At 52.4% G+C, this 19,975-nt stretch overlaps 6 protein-coding genes across 6 annotated transcripts; 3 read left to right on the top strand and 3 right to left on the bottom strand.

Moving 5' to 3' along the window:
* Window positions 1–2,819: 2,819 nt before the first annotated feature.
* PG986_002681 (uncharacterized protein) lies at window positions 2,820–3,176 on the top strand (the record flags this gene model as incomplete). Its single annotated transcript, XM_066838903.1, has 1 exon — window positions 2,820–3,176. The coding sequence occupies one exon, from the start codon at window positions 2,820–2,822 to the stop codon at window positions 3,174–3,176; it is 357 nt and encodes a 118-aa protein (XP_066703967.1).
* A 2,382-nt stretch (window positions 3,177–5,558) lies between these two features.
* Window positions 5,559–6,765, top strand: PG986_002682 (uncharacterized protein; the record flags this gene model as incomplete). Its single annotated transcript, XM_066838904.1, has 3 exons — window positions 5,559–5,749; window positions 5,998–6,109; window positions 6,496–6,765. 3 exons carry the CDS (start codon window positions 5,559–5,561, stop codon window positions 6,763–6,765), a joined length of 573 nt encoding a protein of 190 aa, XP_066703968.1.
* Window positions 6,766–8,623: 1,858 nt separating this feature from the next.
* Window positions 8,624–9,283, bottom strand: PG986_002683 (uncharacterized protein; the record flags this gene model as incomplete). Its single annotated transcript, XM_066838905.1, has 2 exons — window positions 8,624–8,825; window positions 8,967–9,283. The coding sequence occupies 2 exons, from the start codon at window positions 9,281–9,283 to the stop codon at window positions 8,624–8,626; spliced, it is 519 nt and encodes a 172-aa protein (XP_066703969.1).
* A 1,647-nt stretch (window positions 9,284–10,930) lies between these two features.
* On the bottom strand, window positions 10,931–11,962 carry PG986_002684 (uncharacterized protein; the record flags this gene model as incomplete). Its single annotated transcript, XM_066838906.1, has 1 exon — window positions 10,931–11,962. The coding sequence occupies one exon, from the start codon at window positions 11,960–11,962 to the stop codon at window positions 10,931–10,933; it is 1,032 nt and encodes a 343-aa protein (XP_066703970.1).
* Window positions 11,963–13,213: 1,251 nt separating this feature from the next.
* On the top strand, window positions 13,214–16,636 carry PG986_002685 (GNAT acetyltransferase 2 domain-containing protein; the record flags this gene model as incomplete). The annotated part of the gene is made up of 4 exons (XM_066838907.1): window positions 13,214–13,230; window positions 13,322–15,807; window positions 15,867–16,356; window positions 16,429–16,636. The coding sequence occupies 4 exons, from the start codon at window positions 13,214–13,216 to the stop codon at window positions 16,634–16,636; spliced, it is 3,201 nt and encodes a 1,066-aa protein (XP_066703971.1).
* Window positions 16,637–17,130: 494 nt separating this feature from the next.
* Window positions 17,131–18,345, bottom strand: PG986_002686 (uncharacterized protein; the record flags this gene model as incomplete). The annotated part of the gene is made up of 2 exons (XM_066838908.1): window positions 17,131–18,185; window positions 18,321–18,345. The coding sequence occupies 2 exons, from the start codon at window positions 18,343–18,345 to the stop codon at window positions 17,131–17,133; spliced, it is 1,080 nt and encodes a 359-aa protein (XP_066703972.1).
* Window positions 18,346–19,975: the final 1,630 nt, after the last annotated feature.

A 19,975-nucleotide genomic window follows, 5' to 3' on the forward strand; every position in this document is an offset into this window, starting at 1 on the left:
GCACTTTTTATAACGCCTTTTTACGTTTTATAAAGCTTTATAAAATACTGGAAAAATTAAATTAATTAAAAAATCGTAATTAATATTATTAATTAAAAAAAGCTAAATAAATTAATAAGATTAATCGATTAATAAAACGAAATAAAAAAACAAAATAACGGTTAACCGACTTTTTTTCTCTTTTAATTAAAAGATTAAGTAAATACACTATTAAATTATCGGCTAATATATAAAAAAAGGGGCCGTCACCGAACATATACTTCTAGCCCTTTTAAGGGGACGTACGCGGCAGAAAGTTAAGCTGGCTAACAAAATGTAAACACGTCCCTAGTAGAGTAGCTATCCCCAGACTAGGCAACGGCTATTTCCATTCCGCTTCGCCTGGTCCCGTAGCCGGGCCCCGGTGGGAATCGAACCCACTTACTCAGACGGCAATTACATCTACGCCCTTTTAATAGGACACGGGGTCCCGGGTTATGCCGATTAAACTATACCCCTAGTAAAAGAAGACCCGGGCGAAATAAGAATAAAACCTCCGTCTAGAAAACTAGACCTACGGGCCCTAGACGGGCTTCGAGATAGTCGGCCTACTCGTCGACGGCATCGTCGCCAACCCGGGCAAGAAGGGCGGCGATCCGCTCCTTGGCGAAGCTGAGAGCTGCGTGCTAGGCAGCAAAACCGCGGTCGCGGGGCAGGAGGCGGGGCTGGACAAAGGCCTCGACGGCCATGATCTCGTCGATAGTTTAGAGAAATGTCAACGGAACTGCGTAAACGAGGGGAAGGATCCCCGGACTTACGGCGTTCAAGGCGCAGGGCTCGACCAATCTGCCGGCGTTATTTCAAGAGCCGACGGCTCCATGTAGGGATTATTGCATCTGTAACGTAGTTGCGTGCCATGCGAGTAGACCATCACCAGGCCTCATGGCCATAGATGGCATGGAAGTAATTGGGGGGGGGGCAGATCTCAGTCACCTGTTCATCCTCATGAAGGCTGCCTCGGTTGACGAGACACGTTACTCTCAGGGCGGGCAGCCCCCCCCGCAGGACAGAGATTGTTTACCGTCCCGGTTCGAGCCCCCAAGGATCTGCGGGGGAAGTGGGCGCTATGTTAGTTCACCGTCCGTCATTCGAAAGTCTCACGCTGGGGTAATATGGGGGGTCTCGGTGCCGTAAGCAACTAACGCGACGGCAAGTGCTTACTAGTCAGCACCAAGTTTTGGGGGACTCTTGTAGTGCTGCGGGATTGGCTCTCTCTCTCTCTCTCTCTCTCTCTCTCTCTCTGACTTTGGGTGTTTTCCCCCTAATAGCCCCGGAGGTGCTGCATAGGGCTGACCTGAGGCCACCGATAATGGATTTACACTTTTGGGTGGCTTCGAGGTTATCAAGCTGCTTACTGTTCTGCATCTCAGCTCCTCTTCCAGCTCCTCTGATGCCTGTAGCAGCACGTCAGTCGCATAGTCTAGAACCGATGTGGCCTAGAGACGCAACTCAAAAGACCAACGGGGTGAGATTGAGCCACTTTGCATCCGGCAGTGCAGCAGTAGCGCTGGGCGCGAGATGCTTCAAGCCGAATGTTGTTTTGCGCTAGCGTGCCTCTGAGTCTCAGACCCCGACGCTGGGCCCAGGCATCGAGATGCGCTAGATGATGCAGCATGATTGGCAGCTTCGCGGGGTAACCGTGGACATGTTGGGTTGCGATAGACGCGGAGACAGACTCGATGGTTCCGTTTTCCTGCAGAGGTTCCAGACGCGGCCTCGTCGAAATGAAACGCAAAAAGCACATGCTACGAGATCAAGCTTTTTTCTCTCTACAGACGGGAAGAAAGTGAGATTGATGCCTGAATAGTGGAGAATGCCCTTTGCTGCTGTATGGTATATTTAGAGATATCGTCACGATTCCCTCATTTGTTTCCACTCCGCAGTTCCTCTTCCCCATGGTCTGTATAAACCTAGGAGCGAATAGTGACGCAAGAATAGACAATCCGCAAGGTTGACCACCCATACGATTGACAGAAACCGCCAAAACAGATAATAATAGTAATAGAGGCATCTTGTGCAGTTTTATGCAAGCCCAAGAACCCCTATCTCTTGCAGCTCTCTCATATTTCATCACACCCAACCCACGGCCCATGAGTTAAGGTTACCACTCGTCCGGGTGGCAGAGAGTGGCACAGCCTTTAGAAATAGAGAGACGCCTAGAATCCAGCCGCCCGTCTGGGGTTTCAGTTCGTAGCACGGGGATGGCTGTTGCCGGGGCCGGTCAAGTTCTCGATGTCTGGATCAACCGTGAGTTTCCAGCTGAGGAGAGTCCGGATCCTTTCGTCATTGGCGAGGAAGAGCTGAAAGCACTAGCGCTTACTGTAGATGATCTCAAGTATCGTAATCCTGAGGGGAAATGGGTGTGCTAAGCCGCCGTTGTCCTATGTGATGTTGTCGATCGTGTTCATTGAGGCAATGATGAGGAAACCACGAACATGCAACTGTTCTTCTGCCTATGCGTAATACGCATCAGTTTAGCTCCCACTGCGTGCACAGCGTGGTTGGCGCACTCTGAACGTTAGAGTCCGGAGCTACCTTGTATGGTGTTTGTTGACTCTGCAGTTGAGCCGGCCTGGTAGGTAAGTTTCGAGTTGGGAATATGTGGGCATATGAGCGGGCCGACGTGTATAAATCTATGGCAGATAGCCCGCTCGAAGTCCAGATTATTCTCTCCAAGCCAGCACAGCAACACAGCAACACAGCAACACACAGAGCCCTACAATATTATCTACACGAGACTCCAACTCGAACACTCAAAGTCCATCAAAAAGTCCATCAACATGCAGTTGACTCACCTGCTTGCCATCGCCAGCTTGGCCGCCACTGCCATCGCCGCCCCGGCCCCTGCGCCTGCGGGTCCTGATGCCCCTGATACTGGGGCCCCGGCCCCTGCGCCTGATGTGCCCTCGACCCCTCCGTCTCCTGATGTTCCGGCCCCTGATGTTCCGAGCCCTGATACTCCGCCGCCGATGGGCCGTTCTCTCCTTGAGCGAACCGATGCGGTCGACGAGAAGAAGCCTCCCAAGAGTAACACCAATGTGAACATTTGTATTGTGAGTCCTATTGCCTCCCTTATAACATGCAACTTCGAATCAGCTCAGGTGCGCAACCGGAAAGAAACGAGAGATGACAATTAATGCCCAAATCCATAACTAGACCGTCACCGTGACTGTGAACGTCAACAACAAGAATAAAAATAAGAAGCCACAACCCCCAAAGTGTCCTTCGACCGCCACTTACGGCTGCGGATGGGTCAACCCGGCCCAGCCGACCGCGTGGAAGTGCTGCGTACGTAATCCTTCTTTCCGCGTCATACACAGCCCTGAAAGAGGATAATGGTTACGAGACTAACAATCCCTTGTGGAAAAGGGGAGCCAAAACATGTGCTGAGCGTGCGCAGCCATGCTGCCTCTATCCGGGTATACCCCGCCTCATCGACTGGAAATGGTTGTCTGCCGTACGGGCGTGTGGGAGACGTATGCGGATGAGGCCACTCCTCGACAAGGACGGGTGGCAGACATGACAGAAGCCCGCGAAGGGAGGTCATGGCCATCTAACTTCTTTTTGGAGTCCATGTGTGTGTTGAGTTTGCTCGGTTTTGAGTGCCACTCGCTTCTGCTGGCCTGCCGTGCCGGTCTGGGTCGAAAAGCAAATGAAAAGGGGCAAAAGAAAAATAATCCTTTTGGATAACCATGTGTCGTTTGTGAAATACACGCACACAAACACACACAAGTGTTCAATGAGTGTTTAATCATAATCAACCAATCCTTACTTAATAAAATCCCAGAGGGAACATCACCGCTGCTACGGTACATACCATTGTTTTGAGACATGCGCCCCTCTCTGTCCGTCCCCTGCTTAGACGATCTTGGTCCATTGGGCTACCATGAGGCTAGGGCTACTGGCATCCTATTAAGGCCTAGTCAGACCTCCGCGCCATGTAGAATATTTTGTCGAAGCCTGAGCTGTACTCGGTCTTGCCTTATCCTCTGTACTGATTGCTGCTACTTGACAGACGACGGCCCCCCAGCGCTGGACCCATGTCATTACACGGTGAAAGATCTCCCTTGTTACATACCATCTCCAGAATCTGATAGCTTTGGACCGGCTGAACCTTCCGAAGCGAGGGCCTCATCACCAAGAAGGCCGTGAGATATCTCAGCGCCTCAGGATCAAAACGAAATTCCGCCAGCAAATGTAGAATCGGTTGACCCAGTAGATGTGGCCGTCAGCCATTTCGCTCTCCCGCCTCATGCAGGGAGGTCACTTTAGAACACTACTGCTGGCCGCCCAAAGTCGTGATTGACAAGCAGATTGCGGGACATTATCAATCGGCAATCATCAAGCAATCGTATAGACTGTGCTGCTTTGCCAGATACCTAACAATTGAATATCCTGAAAAACAAGAGATAGTAGCATAGATAAAGGTGTTTTCCAGGAGGATTCCCCGAGCGATTACCCGCAATCTTCACCCACAATCTTGCATCCCCGCCGAGCAAGAGGACCACCACCACATCAAGGACGCCGCCGAGAAAGAGGACTACTACTGCATCAAGAACTTCGTCACAGAGGGGACCCCCGGCAGAGTCACCCAGTACCTAAAGTGGTGTTGGTTTCTTTATTGGATTGTGCTGTTGGCTGGACTTCTATCACGCTCAGAGGGCCCAGGCAAATTGGTTGCCACGGCGGAGATGACTGGGAGCCAAACAACTCCCATGAGTAATAGAATACTCTTATGATATCTACTATAAGTGTACTACCTAGGCCCAGTCCTCATGGCTATTGTCCAGCACTGCTCAACACCTTGATATGGGCATGGTGGTGAAGGTCGCACAGTAGCACAATACCTAGACATGCCTGACGGAGACGAAGTGAAGGGCGAGTGAGTAGACAGTAGACTGGTGTCCGCTTTTACTTGTACTTGGTTCATGCCTTATTGGTATGGGAAACACTGAGGCACATCGTCAGTTTCACAGGCACCTACACGGCAGCACCAAAGATACCACACCCTTTCCAACTTCAACGCTTCTATCACCGCTGGCCGACAGCCCCGTAGTGGAAACACCGAGACGCACGCAGTATCAGACATGGAATCTCGTGAGCAAAGGTCTCTTAAGGTAAGGTTTCTTCATATTTAGCCACGATACCGAAACCACTTCTAATATAAACGCCTCAAGAGATTGAATATCATTCAATACACGAAACTTCACTATATTCAATACTGGGTATTAAATTCACGACCGGCCCGTGGCGCCTATAAAAAAAGGGAGAATCGACATTAGATGCTATTCCGAACGATTTCTGTTATAGTCACCGCAAGAAACGGGCCAGCATTCAATTACGAAACCATATTCCATTCAATACAGGAGACCGAGATGCATTCACCACCGGACGATCCCTATATAACCAGCACGAATTCCCAACGGTCAGATCTCCCAAACCATCTCTCTCTCCCATAACCACCCCCGAGCCAAGACACCCTCGGAATAACCCACCTCTCGACATCATCATCACACACCATGTCCAACAATCAAGGCAATGTGACCAGCGGCGAGCTGGATTACCGCTCGCAGCGCCGATGGGCACGCATCAAGAAGTGCGAGCCGTATGTCGCCGACTTCTTGGCTACGACACCCCAGCTCTCCAGCCTCAACGCAGAGCAGAAGGCCAAGGTTCTCAAAGAGGTTAAGGACCAGCTCGTTAACAACGTGTAAGCTCTGCCCCCTTGAGGTCACTCAGTCTAGACAGATTGACTGTTTCCTCCTTTGTCCATCTTTGTACCATATTCCCAAAACAAAGACAGATAATGCCCGCTGGGCTCACTAGGTTTCCGTGGTTCCTGCTGTGAAGATGTATGCTTTCACTGATCGCATAGCAAGCTGCGTGCAGTATCCCACACACTGAACAGACCTCATTCACATTTGAGAAGAGAAGTACCAAGTTACTGCATCAATTCAGTCACTATCTCCCATCCATGTATGCCACTGCTTGGTGTCTCGGGACAGATTCCCACTGCTATGTTCTGTTTCCCAGCACATCTGTTCCCTTATTGACCACTATTGAGATTGCTGTGTGTTGTTGCAATGCTCCCAGCCTAGGCTGAGACGCACTTGTAGGACTTGAAGTCTCTGAACATGTCGGGAATGTTGGGGACCTCACCCTCAGTGTAGGTTCGGGAGTCGCCGGTACAGCCCTTTTGCCTATGCAGTAAAGATTGAGACATGTCAGTATCATGGGATATCATATTCCGCCTTCCAGTGAGACGAGTGGCGAGAAAAGATAATCGGAACATGCCACTTACTTCATGTAGATGGTACACTTGTAGCCCTTGTAGACCTTCAGCGACTCGATGTACTTGAAGGACGAGGTCTCTGTTGGACCAAACGCAGAGACGCAGTGTTGTCAGCACGCGGGGGAATGCTACAGGCAAAAGGACACAAGAGCGGGACACGGTAGCTTACCACAATGGTTCATGCTGTCGGAATCATCGAAGTTGCAATTGCCGGCGAAATCCGCGTCGGTGCAGTACTTGAAGATATGGGTACCGGCAGGACCAGGGGTGGTGTCGGGCACATCCTCGGGGACGGGCGAGGCCATGGCAAGGCCGGCGAGAGTGGAGAGGAAGGTAACGACAGTGAAGAAGTGCATGTTGGCGGTGCTTGGGAGCTGGGAAGGCTGAGTGGATGGAAGGGAGAGGTCTGGTGTTTGAAACACTGGGATGTTTGAACGATTGATCGTGAGGGGTGTCGAAAGACTTGGTGGTGCAGTGGTTGTGGTTGTGGTGTTGAAGGAGGAGAAGTGCAGGAGGCGGAATGAGGGCAGGCGGCTTTTATCCTCGGACTTGCCCACATAGATGGTTCAGGCCTCAAATTGCTTGCTGACTTGATGACAAGGCCAATTGAACCGGTTCCTGCCATGTTGGATTCCATATTGGCACTGCTGAGCGGGTACCCATTGCTCCTTCTCAGACTTGATGCAAAGTGATGTTGCAGCAGACCACGCCGGGCTGTGCCTTCCACCAAAACGATGACACTCTGGCCCGCCGCAGCATCCTCACATTGAACCTTCTGCCAGGTACTGTGACACATTCGCACTTGCAGATGCGGATCCTGCATCCGTCCAGCCAACCGTGACTAGCAATATTGCTCAGCTGCAGCTACTGCCCATTGCCAAGATGGCCCGGCACAAGTAACGATGAGAAATCATTTCGGCATCACGTTGATTGGCTGCACCCTCTGTAGCTTCCTTGCCCGAGTAGGTACCCATCAGTCCAGCGCCGAGAAGATCAATGGTGCTTGCCCGTATCATGTTCATTTTTTGGTCCGTGACTGGAGGGCATGGTCAGTGAGCCCTACAGATAGCTTGGCATAGAAGCAGCAGCAAAATCGATGGCAGTGAGCAGGTGTGAAGGGTAACTGTGGCCTTCGTGATATCAGCGAACGACGCAGGTTAACGACTGTTCAGTTGATTTTGATGTTGTCACTGTCCCTTCTGAGGCCCTGACCTGGAAGAATACAGCTTCTGCTGCTGGCGGGCAGGGATACCCTTGAGTGGCCAAAAGACCGACCTCAACCCAGAGAATGGCCAACATACTGGGGGAAAGCGCACCAGCTGGCCGGATCGCTTCGCGGGCAGGGGCCAGCCAGAATCCCAATTGGAGGGCGGAACAATGGATTTCTGGTGCCCACAACGGGACTGTCGCCCCATAGGAGTGATTGCGCGCCATATCACAGATCTAAGTGAACAAGGAGGGGCAATGAGTCCCTCGTTATTTCGATGTTGGAGGAGGCCTGATGGAAGGAACTGGCAGATCTCGACCTCAGCACCAGCACGACGGTCAGCATTCATGGGACAGACGTTCCGCACCTGGAGTGACACAGACGGTGGTTGGTCCGTATCATGTAAAGATAATCTTGGTCATTGAGACCCTACCCGTCCTAAACAGTCAAGATCCAAGGTTCGCAAACACGTTAACCGGACGGGGCGTATCCTGTACTACCCTGTCAGGCCCTGCTGGCAGATTCACAGACTCCAGACATACTGCCTGTCAGAAGAATCCAAGTTGGAGCAGCTGCAGGCTGTTGTTGTTCTGCTCATGGCCCGACTTGTAAGCATCGCCAGCCTGTCGGCGTCCGCGATACCATTGCCCGAGTATATTCGCGAATGGCAGTCCGTCCTTTCCCGGACGGATTTGACCGCGATACTCATTCCATGACCGTTCTTCCTGTCGCTCTCGCGGTCAAATCCGGTCTGCGTCCGTTTTTACTATCATCATCGCGCTCAAATGCGTTCTGTAGCTCTGTATGCTGTATTTTCGCGGAACTTACTCAGGTATAATGTCTGGAAGTTACTGTTAGGGCGATAAAAGACTCTCGGACGATTTCACAAAGTTTAGAGTAGGTAGACACGCTTATATTGTCCTCGTATCAACTGGTGCTCATGCAGCCACTGTGTATTGGCATCAATATACCCTTCCTGAAGTATGCCACCTATCTGCCTTGGTGTATCTGATTCTCAATGATAACACCCCATCTCCATGGCGATAGGCTCATCACAAGCTGCTGAAGATGCTTTTTGCGGACAATTACCGACCGCCAGGGTTATAATCCCCATCGGACTCTACCTCCATCGCATTACCCTCCTCCTCCAAACCAGCAGGCCAGTCGGCTGCGTTGTATGCGCCGCAGATGTTCGGGTTCCACTCGATTGTCTGGGCGATCACATTCTGTACGGCCCCCTCGTAGGGATAAAGCGTGCGAGGGGGAGTGTTGGCCATGAAGTCGATGCTAGATAGCGCCGAGGGAAACTGGTCAGTATATAGAACAGTGCAAAAGGGGATACAATGATAGAGGCATGACAAATAACGCCGAAGTACCCGTATAATTGTTCGGCGATACTGTGGGTATACGGGTGAGTGCTTGACTTACATGTTCTCCCGGATCATCTCCTCGACCTCAGAGCGGACAAGGGCCTGCTTGGCCGCCGACAGTGCCATGAATTTCGCCGAAGCAGCGAGTCGGCGTTCCATGACTCCTCGAGCACGACGGCGGCGCTGGTAGACGCGCATCGGATAGAAATCCAGCTCGGCAGAGGTCATGCCCTGGGCGGGCGCGGGCGCGGCAGCGGCAGCGGCAGGCTGAGTTCCGGATCCGGAAGCCTGGGTTCCCGATCCGGTGGCCCGGGAAGCTTCACCTTCGGCGACAGGTGCGGTGCTAGCACCCTGTCCGCGGCGTCGGTCAGGCATGGTCTGAGGTGCGTTTTTGTTAGTACCGTCGTGTAGCGGCGCGGGTGGCGATATGGGCGTTTTTACCTCGGTTTCTTGGGACGACTGTGCGTTTTTCAAGGACGATGGTGCGTTTAACGTGGACGACTGTGCGTTCAATGAGGGCGACTGTGCGTGATTCCAGGCTCAAGAATCCAGATGGTATGGAAAGATGTGAAAGTGGGAAGAGATTCGGAATCTGGGGAGGAATTCGAGAAACTTAAATAGGGTCGGCGACACAGTGAATACAAGATTCTATTGAATACATCTGGTGATTATTGGATGGACTCGGCGACATTGAATGCTTGCCAGTATTGAATACAGCTAGACAGTCTATTCACTTGCTCGTCACTGTATCTTGACATGGTGTATTATCATGTAGATCCGGTTATGAGTGTCCGTTTGGCACACCCCCATTTCAGGGGTTTGTGCGCAGAGTGTTGGACGTCATACGCAAGCTCATTGGCGTCGTTGTCATCGCTTACACTCTGCCTGGTTCTAACTGTGTTATTATATTTGTGCTTGTATCCGTCTCAGGCGGAGTAGTACATATGAGTAAATAAAGTATTATGGATTTGGTCCTGTACATTGGCTCCCTATGCCTTTCTTGCCACGAGGGGACGATATAATACAGCTTATATAGACATCCAGCTTGGACTAGATAGTGTTGGTAAACTATAAATTACTATACAGGCATCTGGTGTTGAGTCACAGTCATGGATGATGGACACTTACACGACCCTGAAATTTTGGACCAAGTTGACAACAATGCCAGGGAAACAAGGAAGGTTACAGTCACAACGATTCACATTTCAGCATGTCCACGTCCACCCTTGTCCAGCGTAGATACAGCCTTCATCCAGCGACAAACAACTAAACGGCGTCTAAGCTTCTAGAAGGTCAAAAACATCCATGTTCTCAGACCATTATGGACAAGTCAGTAGAGTCAGGGTTGTCATTGACGCTCATCGCCGCGCGAAGCGGTTCTTGTCATCAACATTAATTCTAGGTGAGCAAGCTGTGTCGTGTCAAGCCCATGTGGCGGGAGGCATTGTTTGGCGGGAAACATTGTTCACCTTTCCAGTTTGCGTTCATGCTCTGCCGCAATGACGATACACTATCAGTCTTGTCAAGGGATTACACATAATGACTGTAGCAATGGACCACAAGTTTAGTTGTGTGAATGTGCGTGTTTTCACCTGGTGAGGTTGGTGGAATGATGGGAATCAATGAATATAGACTCTGCATCTTTTCAGGGCAGTGTCCAGGTGGTGTAGCATGGATAGGGGTTATGCCTTACTCCAGCAGTGTCTCGTACGGAGAATCACGAGATGTGTCCCAGTAAATGGCTGTATTGGTGTTTCCAGTGTCTCGTATTTACTGAACATGAATGATCTCTATCCATTCACCAGTACCAGTGATCTACCTACTGCAACTATGGTGGTCAGGGTCAGGTGTCAACAAAGTTCTGCTGTACAAGCCATACTGGTATCAACTCTAGTGGACTGGCATGTGTAAAATACCAGCTCAATCCATCAGCCAGTAAGACACCTATGATTTGCTCATCTTCCTACGTCTCTATATGTCCAACAATGAAAGCCTCCATTTCACCTATGCCGATGTTGCTACTCATCTGAACATCAACTCGGGATTCTCTGATTTGGCCACAATCTCCGCCTCGCGCTTCACGGTTTCGGTAAAGAGCTTTTCGAGCTTCTCCGAGCGGTAAACACAGCGCCACTCGTCCTGTCGTCGGATAGCCAGGTTCAGCGCGTTGTCGAAGGAGCGAACCCGGTGCGACTTGTCCTCGAACTGGACCACCATCCACTTATGGTGCGGGTACTGGTTGACGGGCAGGTGGAAGCCCCGGAGAGCCGCCCGGTCGTGCCAGCAAGAGACGGCGGCAATGAGGTCGACTGGATGTGAATTCTTGATCTGATAGGTCTCACCGCCGTCCTCGCCATACTGCTCCTTCTTCAGGTTCTTGGGCCGCTCCCAGTGGTACTCGCCCGTGACCTCGTGCATGTTGCGGGTGTAGGTCGTGAGCTTCGCTGTCTCGATGTTGTTGGCGCCACGAAGCATGCACTCCAGACTGGTGGTCAAGAGGTACGGGTTGACCAACTCGTGGTGGAACACGTGAACGTGGCGAATGTTGACCGGGATGAAGGGGCCCACGGTCTTGTAAAACATGCCCAGCCGCGTGGCGCGGATCTCGACCTGGGACGAGAGGATGATCGCATGGGATTCTTGGGCGATGCGCTTGCAGGACTGCAGAAGGGCCGGGTACTTGCAGGTGCCCCAGGTGGGAGGACTGGTGAAGAGGTAGTTGACGCTGTCTTGGCGCATGCAGACGTCGGCGCAGTACTCGTAGATCTTGTTGCGGATCTCGGGTGGGATCTGGAACAACGGCGACTGGAGCTGCTCAAGTGTGTTCTTCTTGAACTCGTCGATGATCGCCTGCTTCTCGGCTAAGCTCCGTGGTGGCGATGGTTTTCGTGCTGCTACAGCTTTGTGGGGCCGAGCCTTCAGGCCAGCTACCTTGGACTTCTGACCGAATGTGCCACGGTACTGACCTCCACGCATCCGGTAGACGAGGGCGCATGGATCGACACGCTCGGCAGCAGTCTTCTTCCGGCTGCGGAGCTTTGACTTGATAGCCATATTTGTTGAAAGGTAATGCAGCACGTGTAGATGAATGTTGGGGCAGGCAATGCTGTCTGAGGAGGCAGGAGACGGCAATGAAAGAACCTGAGATACTGAAAGATCATTAACCAATCCTATCAACTTGGTGAACAAGGCGTGGTCTCTAGGGGCATTCTTACTTTCAGATGGCAGTTGTTTACCTGAAAACACCTTGAATACAAGATTTGGCCACAGATCAAACACCCGGTGACGGTGTTAGGGTGCCCAAAGTGGCAGTCCAATAGAACCAAACAAACCCCAAAAGGCTTCCAAATCAGAGGGCTTAGGAAATAATTGAACACAGGGACGAGCCCACAAGTCAATGATGCTTGACCAGGAAAGAAGTCGACATAGGTGCTCAAGTTGGATGCGCACAATGGCAGAAAAGTTGTAGTGGGCTGCACCAGCGGATGCAAAACTAATAGAAGCTGCCGGAATTCCCTTTGGACTTGTAAACAGGACTGGCAGGAGCAGGTGAGCTCCAGTCTAGGTCAACCTCAGATCATTCCACCATCACAGCACTTATCTTTCATATCGTTATCCCCTTGATGGCGAGAACGCTGCTTTTGGCATTACGTTCCATGAAAGACCACCGTTTATGCCGTACTGTATGGACTAATGATTGTCTATACTATTAGTAAAATGTTTATTCTACTGGATATGATGGCTAGGAATTTATTCGAACATACTACCTAAGCTGTCCTGGAATGGATGCAATGCCTAATCGGACAGATTGAGAACCAGTTGAAAGCATCGCTGTCGCCATAAGGGGATAATCAACTTTGGAAATCAGTGCCCGGGAGGTATTACTTGGATGGGAAGTCTCGGATCATCCGTCACAGTTGTATTAGAGACAAGCCACTGATATGGGCATTGCCCACGCTGTGGTAAAGCTCTCTTCGCAGGCCTAGATAAGAACCAATCAGAGCTTGGAAGCTCTCCCCTATTTGGCCTGCTCCAGATGGATTAAGCCAATCAGTACTTAGTAACTGAGCGAGAGGGCATTCATGGTGGGGTGGCTCAATGTTAGGTGTGAGTCTATGGCTTAGCTACCCCACCATGAGCTGTTGGAGCTGCCTGCTTAGTTTCACCGCCCTGGCAGAATCCCAGGCTCCGCAAAAAAGTTTTGGACTTGGGGGGCTCGGCGCGCAGCTGTCTGCTGGGCTAAAAGATCGCGAGTGGCCGACCGATTGAATGCGCATTTGACCTTCAGCACACCCAATCGCCATCATGGGACGCAAAGCTGTGTAAGTACATTCCCGGCGCAATCCCTATCGCTTGCAAGCTCCCAAGCATAGCATATAGTAGCTGGCAATACTGATGGCAATTCGCACACAGAGATTCGCGCATCCCCGCGCTCATTCGCAATGGCCTGCAGGAAAAGAAGCGTTCCTTCTTCGTCGTCGTCGGAGACCATTCCAAGGAATGCCTGGTCCACCTCCACTATATCATGTCCTCGATGGACTTGAAGACCAACAAGAGCGTTCTCTGGGCATACCAAAAGAAGCTGCTTGGCTTCACGAGTCACCGACAGAAGCGCGAGTCCAAGATCAAGAAGGACATCAAGCGAGGCGTCCGGGAAGCCAACGCCGAAGACCCCTTCGAGCTCTTCGTCACCCTCAACGATATTTCATACCGATACTATAAGGACTCCGACAAGATTCTCGGTCAAACATTCGGAATGGTTGTGCTGCAAGACTTCGAGGGTATCACACCTAATCTGTTGGCCAAGACCATCGAAACTGTCGAAGGTGGTGGTTTGGTGGTTCTGCTTCTGAAGGGCATGACCAGTTTGCGACAACTGTATAACTTGTCTATGGATGTCCATAACAAGTACCGTACCGAGGCTCACCAGGATGTCGTTGCGCGATTCAATGAACGTTTTCTCTTGTCGCTTGGCGACTGCGAATCCTGCCTAGTCATCGATGACGAACTCAACGTCCTTCCCATTTCCGGCGGCAAAGGCGTCAAGCCTCTGCCACCGCCCGATCTGGACCAGCCCAAGACGGAGACAGAGTTGGAGCTTGACGCTATCAAGGAACAGCACCAAGAGGGCATGGTATTGGGTCCTCTTGTCAAGTTGGCCAAGACGGTGGACCAAGCGAAAGCCCTTCTGACTTTCGTCGAGGCCGCGAACTCGAAGACACTCCGCGAGACTGTTACCCTGACAGCCGCCAGAGGTCGTGGAAAGTCCGCTGCCATGGGTATCGCAATCGCCTCCGCCATCGCGTACGGCTATTCCAACATCTTCATAACTTCCCCATCCCCGGAAAACTTGAAGACCCTCTTCCAGTTCATTTTCAAGGGTTTCGACGCTCTTGGATACGGCGAGCACTCCGACTACTCCATCATGCAAAGTACCAACCCCGATTTCAACAAGGCAATTGTCCGTGTCAACATCTTCCGGCAACACCGCCAGACTATCCAGTACATCCGACCGCAAGATGCTCACGTTTTGGGACAAGCCGAGCTCTTGGTAATCGATGAGGCTGCAGCCATCCCTTTGCCGGTGGTCAGGAAACTTATGGGTCCTTACTTGGTGTTCATGGCTTCTACGATCAATGGCTACGAGGGAACCGGCCGATCTTTGTCCCTGAAACTGATCAAGCAGCTCCGAGAGCAATCGAGAGCTGTGGCCACCTCTAGCAGCACTGAAGTTGCGGACCGATCCAGTGGCAAGGCCTCTAAGAGCGAGCATCAAGAGGCCATTGGAGGAAGATCGTTGAGGGAAATCACCCTAGCGACCCCTATCCGTTACGCCCAAGGAGACCCGACAGAAAAGTGGCTGAACACGCTTCTCTGCCTCGACGCGACACTTCCTCGCACGAAAATCAACATCACCGGCTGTCCCGACCCAGCACAATGCCAGCTGTTATATGTCAACAGAGATACCCTTTTCAGTTTCCACAAAGTTTCTGAGAAGTTCCTGCAGCAAATGGTGTCCTTATACGTTGCGTCGCATTACAAAAACAGTCCCGACGATCTGCAACTCATGAGCGACGCGCCTTCTCACGAGCTATTCGTACTGACTGCTCCGATTACTAAAGCCAACCAGTTGCCCGAGCCACTGGTGGTCATTCAGGTTGCACTCGAAGGAAAGATTAGCCGCGAGAGCGTCTTGAACAGTCTTAGCAGGGGCACGCAAGCTGCGGGTGATTTGATCCCGTGGACTTTGAGTCGGCAGTTCCAGGATGAGAATTTCGCAAGTCTTTCGGGTGCTCGAATCGTGAGAATTGCAGCGTCGCCCGATTACGCGTCAATGGGATACGGCTCGAGGGCACTTGAGCTGCTGGTCAACTACTATGAGGGCAAGTTCATGAACTTGTCTGAAGACGGTGATGTTGCGATGGAGGAAACGATGGAGCGAACCACGGCAGCAGAGCTTGTCAATGCCAACCTCCTTGACGACGATATCAAGGTTCGAGACATCAGCAAAATGCCGCCCTTGTTCTCGAAGCTGGAAGAGCGTCGCAATCCAGCTCTGGACTACGTGGGTGTGAGCTACGGTCTTACGCACGAACTGCTCAAGTTCTGGAAGCGATCCAAGTTCGTCCCGGTTTACTTGAGGCAGACATCCAACGACCTCACTGGTGAAAATACATGCATCATGCTGCGAACTCTCGAGAACGCCGATGATAGGTCGTGGCTGGGCGCCTTTGCCAAGGACTTCCAGAACCGATTTATGACCTTGCTTTCATACAACTTCCGATCTTACCCAAGTGTGCTGTCGCTTGTCATTGACGAATCCGCCAGTGCAGGAGCTCAACTCGACCCAACCATCGTGCCGCGGGCTTTTACCAAATCGGATTTGGACAATCATCTCTGTAAGATATCACCGCTCACTCATGCTCTCTTATTTTATGTAACTGACCGTTGTACGTAGCGCCCTTCGACCTGAAACGTCTTGACTCATATGCTAGCGGTCTGCTTGACTGGCATGTGATCATGGATCTCCTGCCAACGATTGCGACTCTCTACTTCACCGGCCGGATAAAGAGCCACGTGAACCTGGGAGGCGTACAACAAGCTATCCTGATGGCTGTTGGCCTGCAGCGGAAGGATGTTGAGGATGTGGCCCAGGAGCTGAAGCTCCAGGTATCCCAAGTGATGGCCATGCTCATTAAGATCATGCGCAAGATGATGACCTACTTCCAGAAGCTTGTCGCTGGTGCAGTCGAGGCTGATATGCCTCAGGCGAACTCGATGGGCGTCAGTGCTGCGAATGCAGATAGCGCTCACGACGACAAGATCGATGTTCGATTCAACCCCCTGGAGAAGTCTCTGGATGAAGAACTGGAAGAGGCTGGTGATGAAACCACAAGAGCTATGAAGCAACAGCAGAGGGAGCTCATTGACTCTCTGCCACTCAACAAGTAAGTAGCTGCGAAAGCAACCCCCTGGTATGCACATATCTACCCACAGGCGACTAACATCTTCTGCTCCAGCTACGAAATCGAAGATTCAGCGCCTGGTTGGGATGAGGCTGAGAAGCAGGTGGCTACCGCCACGAAGCGTGGCCAGTCGAATCCGGTGGTGAGCGTGAAGTCCTCCAAGGCGAAGAGAAAGGATGGACCTTCTGCCGCTGAGATCTACGAGGAGGAGTTCGGTGACAAGAAGGCCAAGAAGGCCAAGAAGTCGAAGAAGAGCCACTAGAATCAGCGTAGTCCATGATGGTATGGCGATCGGGATAGACGACTGTAAATAACCTTTGCATGGGTGGCGTTTTGGGGGGGATATAATTGGTACTGGGAATTTATACCTTGTTCTACACCACGAAATCTTGGAAGCAACGTTGCTTCATCGTACCTCGTGAATAGCAGCGAATATTTGCATTCTATTTCCGATATCCGAACCCATTGTTACTCTTCAGTCCATACGTTACCTCACGGTAGGTGGATGAACCTCAGAAGACTCCACGTATGAAGCTCCATATGAGAGTATATCATGTCTAGAAAACCCAAGATTGGGAACATAGAACAATTGAACTATACACAACGCCGAATATTTGTTACATTTTCTCTATAGACACATTCCAAGTTTTATCTACAAAATTTTGCCCGTCCTATTTTGTCGTCTCGGTATTCGTTGCGCATCGCATGTCCAGTCATTCATTCAGTCAGTCAGTTAGTTGCATCGACAGGCAACCCTTACAGCCTCTTGAGGATGTCCTGGACGACCTCCTCGGTCTTGGCGGTGCCGCCGAGGTCGGGGCTGAGCAGCTTGCCCTCGGACAGGTTGCCGTCGACGGCGGCGTAGATCTTGGCCGCGGCCTCCTCGGCGCCGAGGAACTCGAGCATGAGGGCGGTACTGCGGAGGGTGGCGATGGGGTTGGCGATGCCCATGCCCATGATGTCGGGGGCGGAGCCGTGGCAGGGCTCGCCGATGGCGAAGCCCTCGCCGACGTTGGCGGAGGGGACGAGGCCCAGGGAGCCGACGAGGGCGGCGGCGCCGTCGGACAGGATGTCGCCGTACAGGTTGGGCGCGACGATGACGTCGTAGGCCTCGGGCTGCCGGAACAGCTTGTACACCATGCTGTCGACGATCTGCTCCTCGACCTCGAGCTTGCCGGCGAACTGGGGCGCGGCCAGGGCCTCGCGCGCGGTGCTGCGGAAGAGGCCGTCGGTTTGGGACAGCACGTTGCTCTTGTGCGTGATGGTGACGAGGGGCGACTTGTGGATGCTGGGGGCGCCGGCGGCGCGGATCTTGTCGCGGCGCAGGGCGATGTCGCCGGCCATGGTGGCGATGCGGGACGAGGCCTTCTGGGAGATGCGCTTGATGGCCTCGGCGACCTTGCCGGAGCCGTCGGGGGCGTCAAAGGTGCGCTCGTCCTTGACGTAGAGGTCCTCGGTGTTCTCGCGCACGATGACCATGTCGATGGGCTTGGGCGCGGTGACGACGGTCTTGACGGGGCGGACGTTGGCGTAGAGGTCGAGCTTCTTGCGCAGGGCGACGATGGGGCTCGAGTAGCCCTTGACGGCGGTCGAGGGCGAGGAGACGGCGCCGAAGAGGGCGCCGTCGCACTCGTGCTTCAAGATGTCGACCGTCTTGTCGGGCAGGGCCGCGCCCGTCTTCTCGAACGTCTCGAAGCCGGCGTGCAGGTCCACGAAGTCGAAGCGCAGGCCCAGCGAGGAGGGCAGGGCCTCGAGCAGGCGCCGGCCGGCCGGGATCACCTCCTTGCCGATGCCATCACCGGGGATAAGACCTGTCCCACACACACGGAAAGTCAGTCGCAACGTCGGAATAAAGTGGTTTTGGAAAGACGTGTCAAGATGGCAGCAGGATAAAGTGATTTAAGACAACCAAAACTGCAAAGGGAGGTATATTGGTTACAACTTACCGATTCTGAGAACGCGGGAGGCCATTTTCACGGGTCGATTGCTGTCGTAAAAGACGGATGGGCGAGATTGGTTCCAAGGCGGGACAAGCAGTGAAGCTCTCACCACGACCAGGAGAAAAAATCCCACCCAGCAAAGCTCCTGTGTCGGCGCTGCGGTTTTGCTAAGTTTGGAGTCACTAACCTTAGTGGGGTGCCTGCAGTGCAGTGGCCCGACTCGAAGCATGCATATTACATAACCCACCGTCAATAGTGCTCAATGTTCTCCAACATGGTGCAGCGTCATGTTAGTGAGTCCAGGTTTGCGATGGGCTGATGGCGCTGTTCTGGCGGCAAACTGATTGAATACGAATACATAACTGGATTTGTGCCTTAGTTGCCTAGGGAATCACCTGCATTTCCCCAGTCTGCCCGTCGTGTCTGGTTTATTTGCGTACAGCAAGCAGTAGGTACAAGAGTACGCGGTCATATGACTGCCTGCCAGACTGGCTGCTGAAGTTAAATTGACTACCAGCTTTCAATTTCGGCTGGTTGCCAGCTAGAAGCGCGAAATTGGTACGCCAAACCGCGTGGTCGTTCCGGTAGGCCGCTAAGTACATCATGAACCTCAGCAAGTTGCAAGAGGGAAATGGTAGAAAACGATACTGCCATGTGTTCATTCACGCCAATCGAAATGACCTCATGGGCCATGCCGAATTTCAGCCAGAATCGAGATCTTCAGCTGCTTCCCTGCCATGCCACCTGCACCAGAGCTGTCGATTCTAGGGTGGAATTACCCAAACGCAGGGGACGAGCTTTGAACTTGCCGGAGTCGGAGAAATTTCCCCTGGGCGTAGCTTCAGGTTCTAGGGTCCTTGGGTCCTCGGGTCCTTGGAAATGCAGGGGGTGTAAATTGTGCGTGTAAGAGCTTTAGTGCAAAGGAAGATGTGCTCAACACTTACTTGCACACTGGCCGCCGCCCTCTCCGCCGCTTGCCCTTCGGCGATTGTGACCCTGCTGTGACAAGTCGCAGCTTGATTCTCAGGCCCAGGCGGGCAATTTGTAAAACGCAGGAGGGGCATTGCGGAATTGTGTTGATCGTTGAACGGACAACACCGAGAGCAGCAGACGAAAAGACTGGAGAAGATGTGAAACTCGGGGGGCCCAGGGCAAAATAGGGGATTGCATTCTGGAAACCTTCTGTCGGCCGCCTCGTGGCAGCGTGGGCTGCGATCTTACTAGTAATGACCGGCCGCGCCCCGAGGCCAGCAGAAGCGAGGCCAGCAGAAGCCCTTGCGGCCTCGCCCGGCAGGGGCAAGGGAAGCTACCTAGATAGGGAAAAATAAGAAATGAAGATTGCGTTGGATCTAGGTCTTGCCGTCTGATGTACGGCCATCTTGATGCATCGACACCTGTCTGCATCCAAATCCATATTATGCCATAGGCTTGCAGCGTACATGGGTCCAGTGACTCCATGTCCACCGTCTGACATGTCCCGAGCAGTGGTCAATCACTCAATCCGTCAGCCCTCTTTCTCGATGGCAATCCGGGGAAAAAAGGGCTGGGCTGAGATACTATCACGCCCATGCCAATACCTACCTACGGCATGGCACATGCTTTATTCGTCGGGTTGTTGTGGTTGCGGTTGTTGTTGCTGGTGTTGATCATTGATGTTTGTT

The sequence above is a fragment of the Apiospora aurea genome, assembly GCF_038362705.1.
Source record: "Apiospora aurea strain CBS 24483 chromosome Unknown utg000002l_segment0_segment0, whole genome shotgun sequence".
Lineage (NCBI taxonomy): Eukaryota > Fungi > Ascomycota > Sordariomycetes > Amphisphaeriales > Apiosporaceae > Apiospora > Apiospora aurea.